Source organism: Macrobrachium nipponense, chromosome 24, assembly GCF_015104395.2.
Source record: "Macrobrachium nipponense isolate FS-2020 chromosome 24, ASM1510439v2, whole genome shotgun sequence".
NCBI classification, from domain to species: Eukaryota; Metazoa; Arthropoda; class Malacostraca; order Decapoda; family Palaemonidae; genus Macrobrachium; species Macrobrachium nipponense.
In genome coordinates, this window is record NC_061091.1 from 64,346,110 (window position 1) to 64,364,244 (window position 18,135).

The 18,135-nt window shown below is 41.3% G+C and overlaps 1 protein-coding gene across 1 annotated transcript in view; it reads right to left on the reverse strand.

Moving 5' to 3' along the window:
• The window catches only part of LOC135205693 (protein sel-1 homolog 1-like), a 337,811-nt gene that overhangs the window by 5,590 nt on the left and 314,086 nt on the right, over positions 1 to 18,135 (reverse strand). The window contains exons 4-12 of the mRNA XM_064236613.1: positions 11,683 to 11,906; positions 10,843 to 11,038; positions 10,362 to 10,516; positions 8,944 to 9,069; positions 8,567 to 8,795; positions 6,464 to 6,612; positions 5,925 to 6,164; positions 5,075 to 5,248; positions 4,710 to 4,832 (exon numbers count right to left, since the gene is read on the reverse strand). Coding sequence (XP_064092683.1) covers positions 4,710 to 4,832; positions 5,075 to 5,248; positions 5,925 to 6,164; positions 6,464 to 6,612; positions 8,567 to 8,795; positions 8,944 to 9,069; positions 10,362 to 10,516; positions 10,843 to 11,038; positions 11,683 to 11,906 — 1,616 coding nt within the window. The remainder of the gene's footprint in view (positions 1 to 4,709; positions 4,833 to 5,074; positions 5,249 to 5,924; positions 6,165 to 6,463; positions 6,613 to 8,566; positions 8,796 to 8,943; positions 9,070 to 10,361; positions 10,517 to 10,842; positions 11,039 to 11,682; positions 11,907 to 18,135) is intronic.

Here is an 18,135-nt window from a genome sequence, read left to right on the forward strand (position 1 = left end):
AGAGCATTATTATAGTGCTATGCCGCGGTAGATTCGTACAGAATTCTGTTACCGTGCGGTAAACCCGCACCGAACAAGTATAAGATATATCTTGTTGAAATTTTCTAAGTAAACGGAAGGCACGTTCATTCATGATTACTAGAAATTTCCTCAACCCGAGGCTAAAATCCATGATTGTAGGGCAGAGAGACGGTTTATTCAGCCATTCCCGCAAGGGAGAGAGACGTAACCAACCGCGCATGACACCTAGCTAGCCGGTACTGCGTAGATCATCATCACAGTAACAGCAGCCTTGTTCATCGTCTCGCACTATCTGCCTGAGTTGCCAGCTACTGTACGAAGGGATAGGTATGAAATTACCGAGCAAAAGGAAACTCTCAAGCAGGCATATTTAAACGAAACAAAATTCGCTAAATACAGAAGCTGAGTTGGCGTTGCAGTTCAATTAGAATACTTCTCGTCTAACCTGAAGAGTTGTTCTTACTCCGAAACTCTTGGAAGGTTGAAGGAAGTGTCAAAAAAATACATTAGAAAACCAGTTCTTTCGGCTTCTATCCGCAGAGGTAAATACGATATGCGTATATGACTTGACCCATGCGTTAGCAAAATGACGCAAAGATAAACTACATAAGTATTGTAGTAATTTGAACATCGAATTCTCTACTACATCTTTCCTCGATGAGGAGAGAGAAAGAAAGGAAAAAGACTGTCCACGTTCTAATGAATGAGACTTTTTAAAAGAACTCCTTGACTCTTTGCCAAGAAAAGGGAGTAATATTCGAATAGAGATCATCAAGAGAGAACCGAGGATCGAAAAGGACCGTTCAATGTTCTTATGATATTGGACATAAGACTTCCTGGATCTAGTCTACAAGTCTTATTCTTACTCCCCGGATGAGCCTCTGAAAATGAATGAGAGCTCTTCCGAAATTTGTTAATGAGTTTATCCGCTTAAACGATAAAAACGTTAAAATCTATGTCAATGAGAACTACCCCATTTATGAGGGGTCCCCCACTTAAATGACAAAACGTTTAGTATCTTGACAATGGGGAAAACGTCCTTACTTGACAAAACTATTAGCACTTTGCTAATAGGGGAAACCCCTTTAACATGACCGAAAGTCACCCAGGAATCGGAGTATATAATCTTCCCGATTCTCAGAGAAATCGAAGAAGAGGAAAGAGGGATCGAAGAAAAAATTCGGGTATGTCTCTCCGCTAACTCCGAATCCTTTTTTAAAAATTTCTGTAAAGGAATGTCCTGTGGAGTCCTGAAAAAACCTCCTCTTGACGAGCGTTTAGAAAGCGTCAAGCGTCCTAAGAAACGTCCTGAACAGCAAATAAGACGCCTTCTACAAGTCTTTTCTCTCGCAAAGCGTCCTGCCTAGCTTCCACCGAAGCATCCTGGCGAATGTCCACAAAAGCGTCCTCATAAGCGTCCTGCCGAGCGTCCTCAAAAGCGTCCTGCTTAGCGTCCTGGAAAGCGTCCTGCTGAGCGTCCTCAAAAAACGTCCTGCTTAGCTACGAGCGTGTCTGAGCAGAGAACACCAAGTCTTCTGAACGACGCTTCAGAGAGGAACTCGTTGAGCGCCCTGATGCATGCAAGGCCCGCCAAGAGGCGTCCTGGCGAGCGACCTTGCCAACATCTCAATGTTATGACGAACCGCGTTTTGCGTATGACGTTGAATATTTTCAAGGGACGTCCTCATGAGTCTCTCCATGGAGAGCCGCATGCTGCTCCTGAAGTGTGTGAACACTAAAGGACGACGTATGGCTTTCGTCTTCAAGACGGGCCTTAAAGACCTTCATACCTTCTTACAAAGACAGTGGCCGCCTGTGCGACAACTTGCGTCTTAGTAATGCAAAAGAACATCTCCAGAAACGCACTCAGCAAAGGAACGCCGAGCGTCCGAAAGACACCCTCGCAAGGTGCTTGCCGAGCGTCCTGGAGAATGTCTCTACTTATAGGACGTCGAGCACCTCCAAAAGCTTCCTCACGTCTAAATTGCCCTTCTTATGCCGAACCAGAGACATAAGTTGTTTGACTGTGCAAAGCAGCTTGCCGGACGTCAAACTTATCAGCTTGCTTTTTCGAAGTAAAACGAACGTTACATAACGTATACGGAGCGCCATGAGGAGAGGAGACGAATACTGAGTTGCTCCTCCAAAAGGTGGAATCTAGAATGTCCTTGATAACCAAATTCTTTTGGAATGCTAGCGAGGTTGAAACAGCTCTAACTTCATGAGCGTTCACTCGCAGGAGGCCTCAAAATCACTCTTCTGGACAAGATAATGAGCTCCTTAATAATGTATATAAACGAGCGTTCACTTGCAGGAGGCTCAAATCACTCTTCTGGCAAGATGAATGAGCCTCCTTAATATGTCCCTTAGGAAAAGAGTCAGTGCATTCCTCTAAAAGGGTAAATGTGGTCTCTTTACTCTTTCATCCTCTCGTGACGAGAGAGAGGACGTGAAGCGTCCTCTTCTCTAAAGCTTCTTTAGGGGGCGCAAGTCCTTCCGAGAACTCCAACCCCTGTGTGGGGAGGACGCCTCGGAGGACGAGAAGCAATCCTTCAAGATTCGTGCACGTGCTCGATCTTCGGCAGCCTGGGAAGCGACAACAGGACCTGCCGAAAGGAAGCCAGATCAGCATGAAAAACCCGTAACCCTCCTTCGGCTTTTGACATGCCCTCTCCCCTCCTGTTTCCTGGGAGTCCGACAGAGGTCTAGGCCTAGAGGCGTTATGGGGCCGATCTGACGTTCCCTCCTAACGAGAGAGAGGACGTGAAGCGTCCTCTTCTCTAAAGCTTCTTAGAGGGCGCGAGTCCTTCCGAGAGCTCCAACCCTTGCGCGGGGAGGACGCCTCGGAGGACGAGAAGCAATCCTTCAAGATTCGTGCACGTGCACGATTCTTTATTTAGCAGCCTGGGAAGCGTCAACAGGTTCTGCCGAAGGGACGCCAGATCGGTTGGGGGGAGCCCCGTAAAAACCCTCTTGCGGCTTTCGACATGCCCTCTCCCTGAGTCCTGGGAGTCCGACAGAGGTCCAGGCCTAGAGGCATTATGGGGCCGATCTGACGCCCCCTCCACAACACAAGGGGCACTACACTTCACAACACTGATTGGAGAGCGAGCACTTTAGTCTAAGATTACTTGATGTAATCCTCTAGCAGACACTTCTTCTAGGCCCCGTAAAGCCATACCACAGGGTTATGCAAAATAAAATCTACAGGAGGTTAGAAGGTTCATTATTTCTAACTTCTGTTTACTGTGGAGGAAAACTCCTGATTCATAACACGCCTCTAAAAATCGCCTACATGAATCCTACTTCTTCCGTAAGTCCACATTACACTAATTACATTGAACTTATGCAAAGAAAACATGTAAACGTCATATATACTAAGCGAGTGTCTACCGAAAGTTCCGGTAGCCTCACCCTACCCCATGCAGACAACAAAGTCTGAAACTAGGCTAACTAGCTTCAGACATCAAATGCAATGAAAAAAAAAAAATTTACGATAGCGTATGCCTAGCCACAAATCCAAGTCAATAATTGAAAGAATAATTAGGATACTTAAGCGGCTAATGAAGTTTCAAAATCCTAGGCGGAGGTCTGTAAACAGTTGTTTACCGACCGGCGACAGAAAAAATATGAATAGAAAATGGGAATAGTTCCTGATATCCGCCTCCCAGCGGCGGGAATGGGTACTACCACCTGGCCGCCCACTGCGTGTGCCGCGAATTTTGAAATTCTGTCGGACTTCGGAGAATACAGCTATATATATATCTGTCAGGTAAGTTTCATGAACAAACAGTTTTTTTAGACCCAACTAATTATAAAACATCATGAATTTCTATTTGGTAGGGTAGATGAAGTACACAAAACCACAACAGGAAGACACAGTTGCCAAGAAAGAATGATTGGAGTCACAAACGAGGTATGAATCATGAGGATGAGGAAGATTACTGATCCAAGCACTTTCCCCCTGAAAATACACACCCCACTGTAACAGTGGATCCCAACCACGAAAACAAAAACAAGCAAAAGTGTTGCTGAATCTGTCCCCACTGCAATATAACAACTAAAACTCGACTACACACACTTTTTACATGTATTTATCTCACTTACTTTAGGAACAGCAGATGAAAAATGATCAGATCTGTTATATCTTGTTAAAAAATAAAATGTTCTCAATCCAATTTACCATAAGATAAGGGTTGAAGGTGTACAAATAAAATAAAGAAACCAAGAAGCTCAACAGCTGAGCCAAGAATAAATTCAATCAGCCAGCAGACTTTCTCCAAAAATGTCAAAACTTCTAAAGTGACTTTAATGAAATTAAGGGTATACATGAATATATGAATGTTACTGTACTATCAAAAGGGACAGATAATCAGCAGTTAGTCACTTGATTATGTATGAAATATCTCCTTCACATTCAAATTCCAGGTAACCTATAAGTAATTCAAGTTAAAATGTTCCAAATAATATCTATATACTCTATTTTCATGCAAGAGTATTCCTACACTTAAAAGGAATCTGAAAATAAAAATTTACTGCAAACTACATCACAAGCCAGAGGACTGTTTTAGCAAAGCATAACTACAAAAGAGAAAATATTTCTTAACCATTAAAACAATGAAAACAAGAAATTTAATATAATGTACCATTCTATACTAGGATACATAAAACAATGATTCACAACTTACTTCTTCAAAGTATTTGAATGTGAAGAGTAAGGCTAACTTTGCCAAAGCTAATGCAACAGGAACCTGGGCATCAGGGCTGGCTTCAGCAGCCATGTCATAAAACCGCTTAGCTAAGTGCATATCCTGTTGAATAAAAATTGAGCAATTATTGTGCATTTTAGTAATGGTTAAGTAATGAGCTACAGAATTCGATAGAATTTTCCATTGAAAACTCTGGAAGGGAAAAAAAATGGAGAAGAGATACCCAAACTTAAACATTAATGACAATAACAAATAAATCCTATATTCCTTTCAACACATTAATGACAAATGTTACATAAGGGGAGAGAAAAGTTTGCTTCTCTACCATGATTAAACTTCCATACCTGTTTAAGACCTAAACCTTGCTCATGCATGTATCCCAAGTTAAACATGGCTTGAGCATTATGCTGTTGCTCAGATGCTAGCCTGTAGTGAGCAGCTGCTGTCTCATAGTCAACAGAGGTTCCATAACCATAATAATGATAATCTCCTAATTTAACTCTTGCCACTGCATACCCCTGTAAAGAAAAGCCACAATCTTAAAATGAACGATAAATAATAATACATATAGTTGAAATATATTGATTAAGCCTACAGGCAGCCACTGTCTATTGGCAGGGGTTCCATTCCCAATGGTGTGCCAATAAGCAAAAACCGCCATCAACAGAAACTTGGCGATTTATGGCGCCATACCAACGCGGAATCAGAGGAATTTATTTCTGGCGATAGAAATTCCTTTCTCGATAGTGTGGTTCGGATCCCACAATAAGCTGTAGGTCCTGTTGCTAGGTGACAAATTGGTTCCTAGCCACGTAAAGATATCTAATCCTTCAGGCCAGCCCTAGAAGAGCTGTTCATCAGCTCAGTGGTTTGGTAAAACTAAGATGGTGCCAATAACCAATTATCAGCTCCATAAGCACCGTTATGGCGCCTGTCAGGTATGTTATGGCGCCATAACTCTATTATTGGTGCCTTAAGGCACCGATAACCGGAACTCAGTCTGTTACAGTGACATAAAAGGCTCTAGACAAGCCCCATAAAACAGGATTGCCAATAACCGGGAATGCTATAATTAATCTAAGTTACGATTCCTGCAAACTACATGACCAAATGTAAGACCTCTTAGTGAGCCATTAAGTGTCAAGAGTGCTAGTAAAGTTCAACTTGAAAACAAATAAAACCAAAGCCCCTCACCTGTGATGCTGCTCTACCCCAGTACATGAGGGCACGGGCAAAGCTTTCTCCTTGCTTGAAAAGTTCAGTTTCATGGCGATCTAGCAAAAAGGCTGCATTGCTCTGGGCAACTTCATACCCTAGTTCAGCTAAAAGCATATAGGTTATGAGGGCCTGTGTATGCCTTGAATCCCAATATGCTGCATGGGCTTCCATCAACATCTCACCCCAGCGTCCTCGCTCCGCAACGTTTTTGAAGAGCTGAAATACAAAATAAGACAGTTCATACACAAGAATAAAAGCTCAAAAATTAAGAAATATCAACACAACAAGCATAAATAAAATCCCAATATAAACATAATATGAAACATCTGTAAACTGTGAACAGGCAATACAAAGAAGAAAAATAATGAAGTTGAAAGGTGCACATTTTACTTAACAAGGACTGGATCATAAATTTAACTTCTACATTCTCAAGATCTTGGGTCCTATAAAGAATCATCTTTAACTAAGTATCCTCGTATATATCATTTCTCTACCATAATAATGAACATTCCTACCTCAACACTAGTGTGACACGATCGAACCATTCCAGTTCCTGAAGCCTGCATCTGGGCCAAATTATAAAATGCTAAAACGTGCCCCGACTGAGAGGCCAAATTAAAGTTTTTGATGGCCATCTTATAATCTCGTCTCACACCCATTCCACCTAAAAGAAATGTAAAAAGAAAAAAAAAAAGGTTCACAATTAGGAATGTAACCACCATTATAAATCAATCCATGTAAAATATGAGTGTGAAAGTACAACTACTTTGCAAGATTGGTACACCTCTGTAAGACTTGCCTGAAGATTTGGTTTGTCAGCAAGATGGGAAAATTTTAGCAAAAAATATTATTACCATGACAGTATTATTAATTACCAAAATTGGACAACTTAGTCCCATTTCTTAATTCTCACAAGGTTGCCCTAGCTAAAGAGTTTTTTCTTAAAGTTTGGGTTAACACTGGAGCAAGACAAAATTACAGAAATTAGACATATGTAGGAAGAGGAAAAACTGTTAGAGATGCTGTGTTGAACTTTTAGCACTGCTTTAGTGCATTTGTCAACACATCCGGAACAGCAACCATTCATTAAATGGGAAAGGATTACAGAGAACAAATGAATTGTGGCATGTAGTGTAGGACTCGAGGAACACACAACCTAGGCAGGCAAATTATTATGGTCCCCATAAAATTAAAAAAATTTATTACCAAAATGTTCACTTTATTTTCTTTGCTCCTGACATGTGATTATACAACAAATGCAATGAGATCTTTGATCTTCCAAAAAATATTTCACTAAGCATTATTAATGAAAAAATCCTTTCATCCTCATGAACCTTATATGTTAGCTTGTACCTTCATGGGGTTGAACGTAGAATTCGCTCTTCACTTTCTACTGTCTTGCACTCTTTCTGCCTGAACTACTATTGGGGCTAGGTATACCTATCAAGCTTCAAACTATTTATACTCATCAAATTTTTCTATACTTGCACCACCTAAAGGACACAATTTGAACAGATACATAATTGTGACCAACCTAATGTCAATTGGTATAAAACAAAATAACTAACGGGATCATGAGTTAAAGAGGGGTATGTGGGTGGCTCCACATGTCTCGTGAACAACCACAGATGTCAATATTCCGGTTTCCAGCTGGCTCTAAGTATTTATCCTAATGTTAAGACTGAAGGTTTGTTTTGTATATGAACAACTCATAACTTTATTATAAATATATTGAAAAACCTCATAAGAAGAAAGCTTAATAGACGCAAGTTTGGAAAATTCGGTGACAATACAAGGCAAGTAAAGTATTCTGTCTTCCGTGTACTAATTGTGGTTGAAAAAGTGCTTCCCAACAATGTTCTCATTTCCCCTTATATAAAACAACAAAAGCCACCATTTCAAGCATATTCCACCCTCTCCTAGCTACTGTACTGTATGATGCCACATTTTTCTGTTCCAATAATGTCTGCAAATACATACTCCTTGCACTGTTCATCTAATCACTGCTTTCTTGTCTCCACAACAAAACAAATTTCTAAGGAAAGAAACACTGTGGGAAGGGAAGGGTGGAAAGGCTGTTGGATTAAATTTCCTACACTGCTGAGCAGCATTATGACCTGGTTTTCACATAATTTACACTCATTACTTTTTGTCCTTTACATTTTTATCCATTTCCTATGGTCTCTCCATTGAGCTGTCTAACATCTTCAACTTTACCTTGTCTAAATTTCCCTTCTCAATTATAAGGGCAAATATTTGTTCAAGCACAAAGGGGAGAGTAATAAATATAACAATTAAACATCTCAGACAAGAGATAGCACTGAGGAGAAAAGAAATTGGAATAAATTGAACAAGAAATAGCTACTCACAACATGAAAGTTCTCATGTGATCATTGTTAAATAAAGGACAAGTAAATAATCTGGATACCAAAGTGACTAAAGACTAGGCCAAGTCAAGTGGCTTCACTGAAGAATTCACCAAACTGAGTTTCAGCCCTGGTGTTTTAGCTAGATTCAGCTGCTTGGATGCAGTACTACTCAAGACTTACTTTTCCCAGATAAATATTGATTATGCTCCCTCTAAAATTACACATAAATAACTATCTTGGAAAACTTACTGAAGTACATGTTGCCAAGCTGCAGCTGACCATCAACCCAACCTTGGTCAGCAGCCATAGTAAAGTACTTGAGTGCCAACTTGTAGTCTTGAGGTACACCACGCCCATGCAGATACATTAGTCCAAGGCCACTCTGACCAACAGGGTTATTTTGCTCTGCTGCACGTTTAAAGTATTTCAAAGCAGTTTCGTTACTTTGCTTTACAACAGAGCTGCCTTCTAAGTACATCTGTTTTAGTAAAGAAATAATAACCTTATTAGCCCTTGCAAGAAGAACCAATTTTTTAGCTTCACAAGTGAGTACGATATAAAAATGTAAATACTACAGATAAACACATTGAAGAAAAAAATAATTATAGCCATGGAAACACAGTTACCTTGCCAAGAAATGCCATAGCATTTGTATTGCCAGCTTCTGCTGCTTGTACAAAATAGTTGAGAGCTCGCTGATGATCCTGCTCAACTCCACGACCACCTTGGTAGTGCAGTTGTCCCAGGCCAACCTAGAAGTAAAAAATGTGTTGAATATACGAATTCTAAATACTCAAGATTACGTAAAAGACAACATACAATTCAGTTCATTATCAATTATTAAAAACAAATATGTAAAGTACACAATATTATGCTTATGTAATTCTCCGTCTTGAGCCATTTCCAAAACTCTAAAAACTTTGTCACATACCTCTTAGGTACCCAACCTATCAAGTTGTAACAAACATGACTGGACTTCTAATTATGAGGGTTTCTATCTTGCACTGGACAAAATTTAGGTGATCCACCTTTACTTCACCTATATCTTTCATTACCATCCACAGGTGAAAAGAATACTAAAACAATCATGCCCAACATGATCCAACAATAATGCCTAAATTCCAGCGAGGACAATATACAGTAGCCTTATAGGACCCCACAATACAAAGCAATATCGCTGACAGTAACTTGCTCCAATGTACATCTTCCTAAAATGGAAAAGGCCTTCGTCACTGATGTCTCCCTTGTGACTAAATTCAATCCAATCTAGAATGAGCCATGAAGGACCGACCACTGCTATCTTCTGTTTGACACCACAAATTCTAGCAAAAATTCATAAAACACACCACAACCTGATTATTCCTTGAAATGACTACAAGCTTCGCAAAATGACAAATTTTTAAAGTAAATTGTATTTTTTCTAACATACAAACCTGAGGTCTTTATATATGGCATTAACTTTCAGAGTGCTGGAAATCTAGCTGTGAAACTTTTGGAAGGAGGTTAAGGTAAAAGCTACCAATGACAGAGGTGGAAACTCTGCCTACCAAGTTGGTGTGCATTCAGTTCTCCAATTCAGTTGATTTGAGAGCAAGTTACAACTCCTAATAATGTTTCAGTGGGTTTTACGCTGACTGAAGTAGAAGTAGAAAGCATAAATCAGTAAATTATGGCTTCCAATCTTGTACCTGATTTAATGTAAGAGAAAAGTACTGTATAGAGAATCTAAAAACAAAACAGCTTTCATAAAATTAGAGATAATTCGTGTACAATCTAAAGAAATTGGAACATTTACGGTAATCACCTACATGAATGTTCAGAATACTGTTTCACACTCTAATGAGAAATGTACTCTGGGTCACTAAAACACATTTTAATACATCGGTGCAAGTGTCTAGACGAAATCTGGGCAACTATAAAAGAATTCAATTTTTTTTATGAAGCATTTACAAAATAATTCAATTTTTCTTTACAGGGCAGGCACAAAAGAATTACATTTTTCTTAACAAAGCTGAAGTTTATAACAAAAGTTCAATATACTTACTTGAGCCTGTACATCACCCTTTTCAGCTAAAAACTGGTAATACTGAATGAGATCATCATCTAGAAGAGCTGATGATGATCCTGGATTGTCAACTTCATCTAACAAACGGACTCTCTGTACTGCTCGATTTCCTGACAAGGAAACTTCGTCTGCCACTGAAATGTCAGATATCTGTAAGTCAATACAAAACTCCTACCCATTAAACTTACAAACACTATTTATCTACTACTGATTACAAACAAACACTATTTATCTACTACTGATTCATACAAACGACCTATTCCTCTATAAACAAAACAGCCATGTATTGTAAAAATTGACAGTGGCTTATATATGATGAAGAGGGAATTTCTTATTTCATTATGAGAAAAGGCTTGCAATGGATAGGAATTAGAGATGATGTACTGGAATGATTTCAAAGCCATTGCACTACCAAAACTTTTGAAGTTCTTCACATATGTAATTGGAAAATTCAACTTACCTGTATGGGAAACTTTTCTATAATAAGTAAGAGCAGTTTCACAGTTGGAAGCAACACTGATACCAGACCAGTACCTGTAGGCTAGAGCCATCTGGGCCCACTGGCTACCACCAAGAGCACCAAATGTATAATGAACTAATGCTTTGGCCTGGCTTGAATTTTTTCCAATCCCAGTGGCATACATGAAGCCTAAACCCTGGGAAAATTAATCAGAAATCATTATCAATCACAGGAACACTACACAGAACATTTACAGATCTGGTTACACTAATAATATAATACTTATTAATCTCCTTCCTAAAATCTAAAATAGCTTTAATTCATATTTTAACTGAAAAAGTTTCACTATTGGTAATTATGGTGTAAAACTACCAGAGTACTATTTTTTCATGGGACAATATCATACCAATAATAATGTGGATTCATAGGATACCAGAACATTTGACATGTGTAGTAAACAGGATGGTAAAGTATGTGAAACAATACATTTTCCTAAAATTGTAGCTAACCTGAAAAATTATACCGATTCAATTCATGTCCAATTCTGTAAGAACTTCCATCAAAAATGCTACACTGACTTTTATATGTCAAGAATCACAACACGTTTAGTTTGAGCAAATGTTAATATACTGTTAAACATCAAATAAATACTGCATCTACATAATGACATGGAGAAGTACCATCTGGTCTACACTGTCTATGTATTTCAATAACAAAAACCAAGTATAGTATAAACTTAAGATCTATGATTGTGATTAAACTCCCTAAATGAGGAAACACAAAGTAACTTTGACAAGAAATCCTGAACTGCAAAATCGCTGTCAAACACCAGATTCTTACCATTTGTGCCTCTGCATTTCCCTTCAGCGCAAGCACTTCAAAAATTTCAGCTGCCTGTGTAATATTTTGCTTCAGGTGTTTCCCCAGCAGTCGAGCCCACGCCAATTTTTGCAAAGCTTCTGTATGCCCTAACTCGGCAGCAGATACCAGCAGCTCATACGCATGATGCTCATCTTGCTTAGTATGATTCAAAATGCTCATTGCAGTTTCGTATAGTTCGTTTGCTAGGAAAAGACAAATCTAAATTATAAAACAGGAAGTACTGTATTTAAAACTGTAAGGTTCTTTCTGGCTAGCTTTTCATACACCGAGTTTACATGTGTATATTCATAATGTAAATTATAATAAAAAAACTAAAGCATGTAAATATGATATTTTACATTACTCAGTGATCACAGTGCAGGTAGAGGTAATCCAATCTAATAGGACAAATCAAAATGAATTAAGAGATGCTGAGCAGACCCGCTATTTAAATGACACAACAGTAGTCCTGAAGTGTTAGGTGTACTTTGAATATCAATATTAGCTGTGACTATTGTGAAGTGCTTATAATTATTTAACATTATCTTGTACAGTTATAACAGATTGTCAGATTTGAACAGAAGTTCACTTTCAATTCAAAATGTCTCAGAAAAAGCCAATATTTTCATCAGAAAAAAAGTGCAGTTGGTATTTGGTGACATTTTTTTTTTTTTTTTTTTTTTTTTACTTTACTGCATCCTTCTGTGTGTCTAGCAAATTCTTATGGCCATCAAATGTTACTGCTGAAAATACTTGTTAAAAACAGGCTCCTACTAAATAATGTAGTACATTTGGATAGATAACAGTAAAAAAAAAATAAATAAATAAAAGCAAATAGTCATTTGTATTTTTCCCGACATACAAACCTGAAATTGTTTACATATTTTACCTACGAACTCAAGCTGGAACCACCATGTAACCTTGATGGACAAGGTGATTAACTATCAACAGGTACAGGGAAGCCCCACCCACCCATTAAGACTGCATTCCACTTTGCCTTTCAATCTACGTGCTTGATAGGAGGGGTGGCTAAGGTGGGCCATTCATGTATGAGCTTCCGGTTTGTAAGTTTGGAAAACACAAATTAAATCTAAATTTTGCTATTTGTTCCCACACAAATACAAACCTTTGTTCATTACCTATTGGTGGGAGGAAATATGATATTGTTATGTTACAATAAGTTTCATACATACTTACCTGGCAGATATATACATAGCTAAGACTCCGTCGTCCCCGACAGAAATTCAAATTTCGCGCCACTCGCTACAGGTAGGTCAGGTGATCTACCGGCCTGCCCTTGGGTGGCAGGACTAGGAACCATCCCCGTTTTCTATCATATTTTCTCTCTTCCACCTGTCTCCTGCGGGGAGGCTGGGTGGGCCTTTAATTGTATATATCTGCCAGGTAAGTATGTATGAAACTTTATTGTAACACTAACAATATTCATTTTCATACAATCAACTTACCTGTCAGTATATACATAGCTGATTGGCACCCTTCGGTGGAGGGTAAGAGACAGCTTCTATATGGAATAGACAGGTAAACAACATATGTTGTAGGTATAAATAAAACCTTGGTTCCTACCTGATAGGTGGTAGACTTCGTGGGTGTTTGCCCAGTAGTCTGCATCACCTCAAGAAACTTTAGCGAGATATATGATCTATGGCCAAGAGTTCTTGTGGGTCTGCCGATGGGGTCTACCCACTTACTCGGCAGAGCCTAAAAGGACTTTGTCAGATGGGTGCTGATCCACTTATATGACAATACACCTTATGAAGGAGCACACAACCAATCCCGACCACCTGATCCTAACCATACGTTAGAAACTACAGATTGTTAAGAGTTATCCCCGACTCGTCACAACAATCGTAACTCAAAAATCACTTACGCACACATACATAATTTTCAAAAATTATACTCAACTAATTGGATATGACAAGAAATTTTACTGAACAACATAGACGGCCGCCCGTGCTAGCCTAAGTCCTCTATTGTTAGAAGAGACTCGACCATATCCAAAAAGAAGAAAAGTATAAACATTTAAGGATTGGTGTCTGCTCCCGTTACCCAGAATCGTATCCGCTGATACGAAAGGACCTAGAGAAAAACACTTCTCATATGTCACACGCACGTCTTTCAAGTAATGAGATGCAAATACTGAGTTGCATCTCCAAAATGTCGTATCTATTATGTTTTTAACGACATATTCTTATGAAACAAGAGAGACGTCGCTATAGCTCTAACTTTCATGAGCTTCTATTCGCAACAGTTGTAACTGTTCGTCAGGACAGGCCTTATGAGTGTCTGTAATGACGTTTCTTACAACGAATGCCAGCGCATTCTTGGACATCAGTCTTGTGGGGTAATTTACCGCGCACCAAAGACCTTGTCTAGAGCCTCCCATTCGATGCTTTCTCTGAAGGTAGAACTTCAGAGCTCTAACAGGGCAGAGAGACCTCTCTGTTTCTCTGCCTACGAGACTTGACATGCCTTTGACTTCGAATGACTTAGGCCAGGGATTCGTAGGATTCTCGTTTTCCGCTAAAACCGGGTCTGAAACGAGCAAATCGCTGAGTCTCCCTTGAATGCTACTTCATCCTGCAGAGCATGCAATTCCCTAATTCTCTTTGCCGTAGCTAAAGATAATAGGAATAGGCATTTTCGGGTAATGTCTCTAAACGATGCCCGATGAGGAGGTTCGAATCTTTCCGATGACAGATACTTTAGAACTACGTCTAGGTTCCAGTTCGGAGGTACTGGTTCCTTATACTTTGAAGTCTCAAAAGACCTTATGAGAATCGTGGAGATCTTCATTATCTGCCCGATCTAATCCTCTGTTCCTGAATACAGCCGAGAGCATACTTCTATATCCCTCTATTGTGGATACGGCTAGATGAGATTTTCCTCTCAGGAATAGCCGGAAATCCGCAAATTTCCGCTATAGAGGTAGTGGAGGAGGACAAAAACTTCTTGGATCTACACCTCCTTCTAAATACCTTCCACTTCGACTGGTATACTTTCGTAGTGGAGGTTCTGCGTTCTCTCGCGATCGCGCTTGCTACTTCGCGAGAAAAGCCTCTCGCTCTGACAAGTCTTTCGATAGTCGAAAGGCAGTCAGAGCGAGAGCGGAGAGGTTTGATGGTTGTATGAGAAGATCCGTCCTTCCGGGTAGGGATCTTGGAAAGTCTACGCTTCACTCTACCACCTCCTTGAACCATTCCTGGGCCGGCCAAAGGTGGCTATTAACGTCATCCTCGTCTCCTTTGACGCCACAAACTTTTCATTACTACCCCCGGATTTTGAATGGGGGAGAAGCATAAACGTCTCTCGAGACCAATTTAGCAGGAAGGCATCTACCATAAGTGCTCTGGGATCTTCTACGACCGAGCAAAACACTGTGAGCCTTTTTTGAAATAAATGTTGCGAAGAACTCCACCTGAGGAGTTCCCCACAGAGACCAGAGATCGAGACACACTTCCTCGTGTAAAGTCCATTCTGTATGAAGGACCTGGTTCCTCCTGCTGAGCCTGTCCGCCCTCACATTCCTTTCTCCCTGTAAGAACCTTGTCATCAGGGAGATGTTACTGTGATACGTCCAAAGTAATAAGGTCTCTCGTGAGCTCGTAAAGGAACGAGGAGTGCGTCCCTCCCTGTTTCCGAATGTAGGCAAGAGGGGTGGTGTTGGGCGTCAACTCGTCCCGTACTCCTCAAGAAGAAGGTTAGTCAATCCCTTCTAGTTAGACAAACCTTCTCTTCCACTATATTCGTTATCCGAGTTTTCCTGTAACTCGGGATCTAAAAGCGTCTCCGCTCTCCTTTCCGAACATTCTTCTTCTTGCGGAAACAAACTCCTAACAGGAGAGGGGCTAAGGGAATGATAATCCTTCCTCTTTCCCGCTCTAATATTCTTGGAAGGCGTCATAAGCTTCGGCTTCTCTAGAATTTTAGAAGACTCTTCATGCTTACATGACGCTTCCCGTTTGCCAAGCGTCATGGATGACGTCTTTTGCTGACGTCTCGATGACGATTCGCGCTTGGAAGATGCTCAGTTTCTCCAAAGGCGTCCTCCTTGGCGTCATAATATTGGACGGAGCGTCATGTCTATGCTCCGTTTCCAATGACGCTTCGCTTCTAAAAGACGTCTTACTTTCTTCTCTCTGGCGTTACGAAACTCTCGTAAGCACCTGTTCTCTCTCTCGCACTAGACGCTTCTGTAAGGACGTTTAGCCGTTTCCCGTCTGTATGACGCTTGTCGTTGAACAGGTAAGAGAGGACGAGACTTCTTAATTGGAAGCGACACGTCTTTCCGACGTTGCGTTCGAGATGACAGTTTGCTCTTGAACTGCTATAAATGATTCTCTTGACGCTTCTCCCACGTCCAGTGCATGACGTCTTTCGTCATCACTCGGTGGGAAAAAAGGAAAGGGTACTTCCGCGTACACTTCAGGTGACGCTGACGCCCCCTTCGCTTTCTTGCTAGAAGACGGAGAGTCATCTGAGAAACTCTCCGGACTAGAATCCCTGTCAGGCGTCATATGGCGCTTCAGCGGTTTTCGACAAGTTTTCGATTCCACCTCGTTTAGGTGAGGGAGAGGGATTAGAGGACGGAGAAACACTCGCGAAGGACGCTTTCTATAGTGCCCTTGAGCCGCCTGCAACGAAGCAGAGCTAGCTTAAGGAACGTCTGACTGTTGGGGATTCCCCACAACCTCCTTAAGGCTTTCGACTTTCCTTCTCCTCTGTGTTCGTGAGCTTGGAAGAGGTCTAGGCTTGGGAGTGTCGCAGGAGCTGGCACCTACTGGTGCTTGGAGGAGAAATGTTTCATTTTCCCTTTTTAAAGGGACGAAAGGCGGACCTACCTCTCTTCTCTGGAGCCTTCCTTCTTGCGGGAGGTCTGGAGATCGGACCACCTCGAAAGGGCTGCGTAGAAGTGCTAGGTCCTTTCTTGTCCGATACTAAAGCAGGTTTCTTCTTCCTAGCTGACTGCGTCAGAAGATCCTGCGTCGCCTTCTCAGTTAAAGAGTGAGCCACGTCCTTCACTAACTTAGAAGGGAACAAATAGTTCGAAAGAGGTGCATATAGTAGAGTAAAGAGCTGCCCTCTGCGCATGCGAGACTGCCTTTGTTAAGAAGGCGCCCTACACTGTCCTTTTCTTCTAAAGACCTGCTCCAAATAATGCAGAGACTTCCAAGATCCCATCTTGTACTGCTTTGTCGATGCACGACAAAATGCATAAACAGGGCTTCAGGTTCGATTCCCTGCGAATCGTGAGCTTCTTGGACATCACCCCAAGGGACCAATCCAAGAAGTTGAAGACTTCCAATACATGGAAAAGTCCCTTGAGGAGATGAGCTAGTTCCGAAATACTCCAAGTAATGCGGGCAGAATTAAGACTAGGACGCCTTGAAGCGTCAACTAACGTCGAAAAGTCTGCCTCTGTAGTAGAAGGGAGAGCGATACCCATATCCTCCCCCGTCTTGTACCATATGCCTCTTTTCCCAGCTAACCTTGCTGGAGGCATGCAAAATACTATCCTGGTTAAGTCTTTCTTTCTTCGACTTCATCCAGGCGTCTAAGGCGTGTAAAGCCCGCTTCATCGAGATGGTGGGCTTCATCTTCAGAAAAAGACGAAGTCTTCTTCACCTTCGCACTCGAAAAGATGCGAGCGCGGAGAAGGAGGAGCAGCCGGAGTCAACTCGTCTCCGTATTCCTCCAGAAGCAGGGTAGTCAACACCTTATAGTTGGACACGCCCTCTCTTCCAAGATCGTCATCATCCGAGTTTCGTTGGAACTCGTGATAATCCTGAGTTTCTGTTCTCCTTTCAGAACTTTCCTCTTCTGGGGGAGACAAACTCCTGATCGGAGAGGGGCTAAGGGAATGAAAGTCTTTCCTTTTTTCCCGTTCTGATCGACTTGGAAGGCGTCACAACCTGCGGCTTCTCTCGCGCTTTAGAAGACGTCATGTATGACGCTTCCCGCTCTCCGAGCGTCATGTATGACGTCTCTTGTTGACGTTTAGATGACGCTTCGCGTTTGGAAGACGCTTCGCTTTCTAAGGGCTTCCTACTCGGCGTCACAATCTTGGACGGAGCGTCACGTCTAAGCTCCTCTTGATTGACGCTTCACTTCTACAAGACGACTTCCGAGCAGGTGCGAGAGGACGAGACTTCTTAATAGGAAGCGTCACGTCCTTCCGACGGGGCGCTAAAACTCCCACAAGAGATGACAGTTGTTCCTGCACCGCCATAATGATCTTCCTTGACGCTTCTCCTACGTCTAGTGCCTGACGCCTTTCGTCATCACTCGGGGAAGAAGCATGATGGGGTACTTCCTCGTAAGCGTCAGGTGACGTTGACGCCCCCTTCGCCTTCTTAATAGCCGACGGGGCGTCATCCGAGAAGAACGCTCCGGGCTAGAATCAATGTCTTGCTT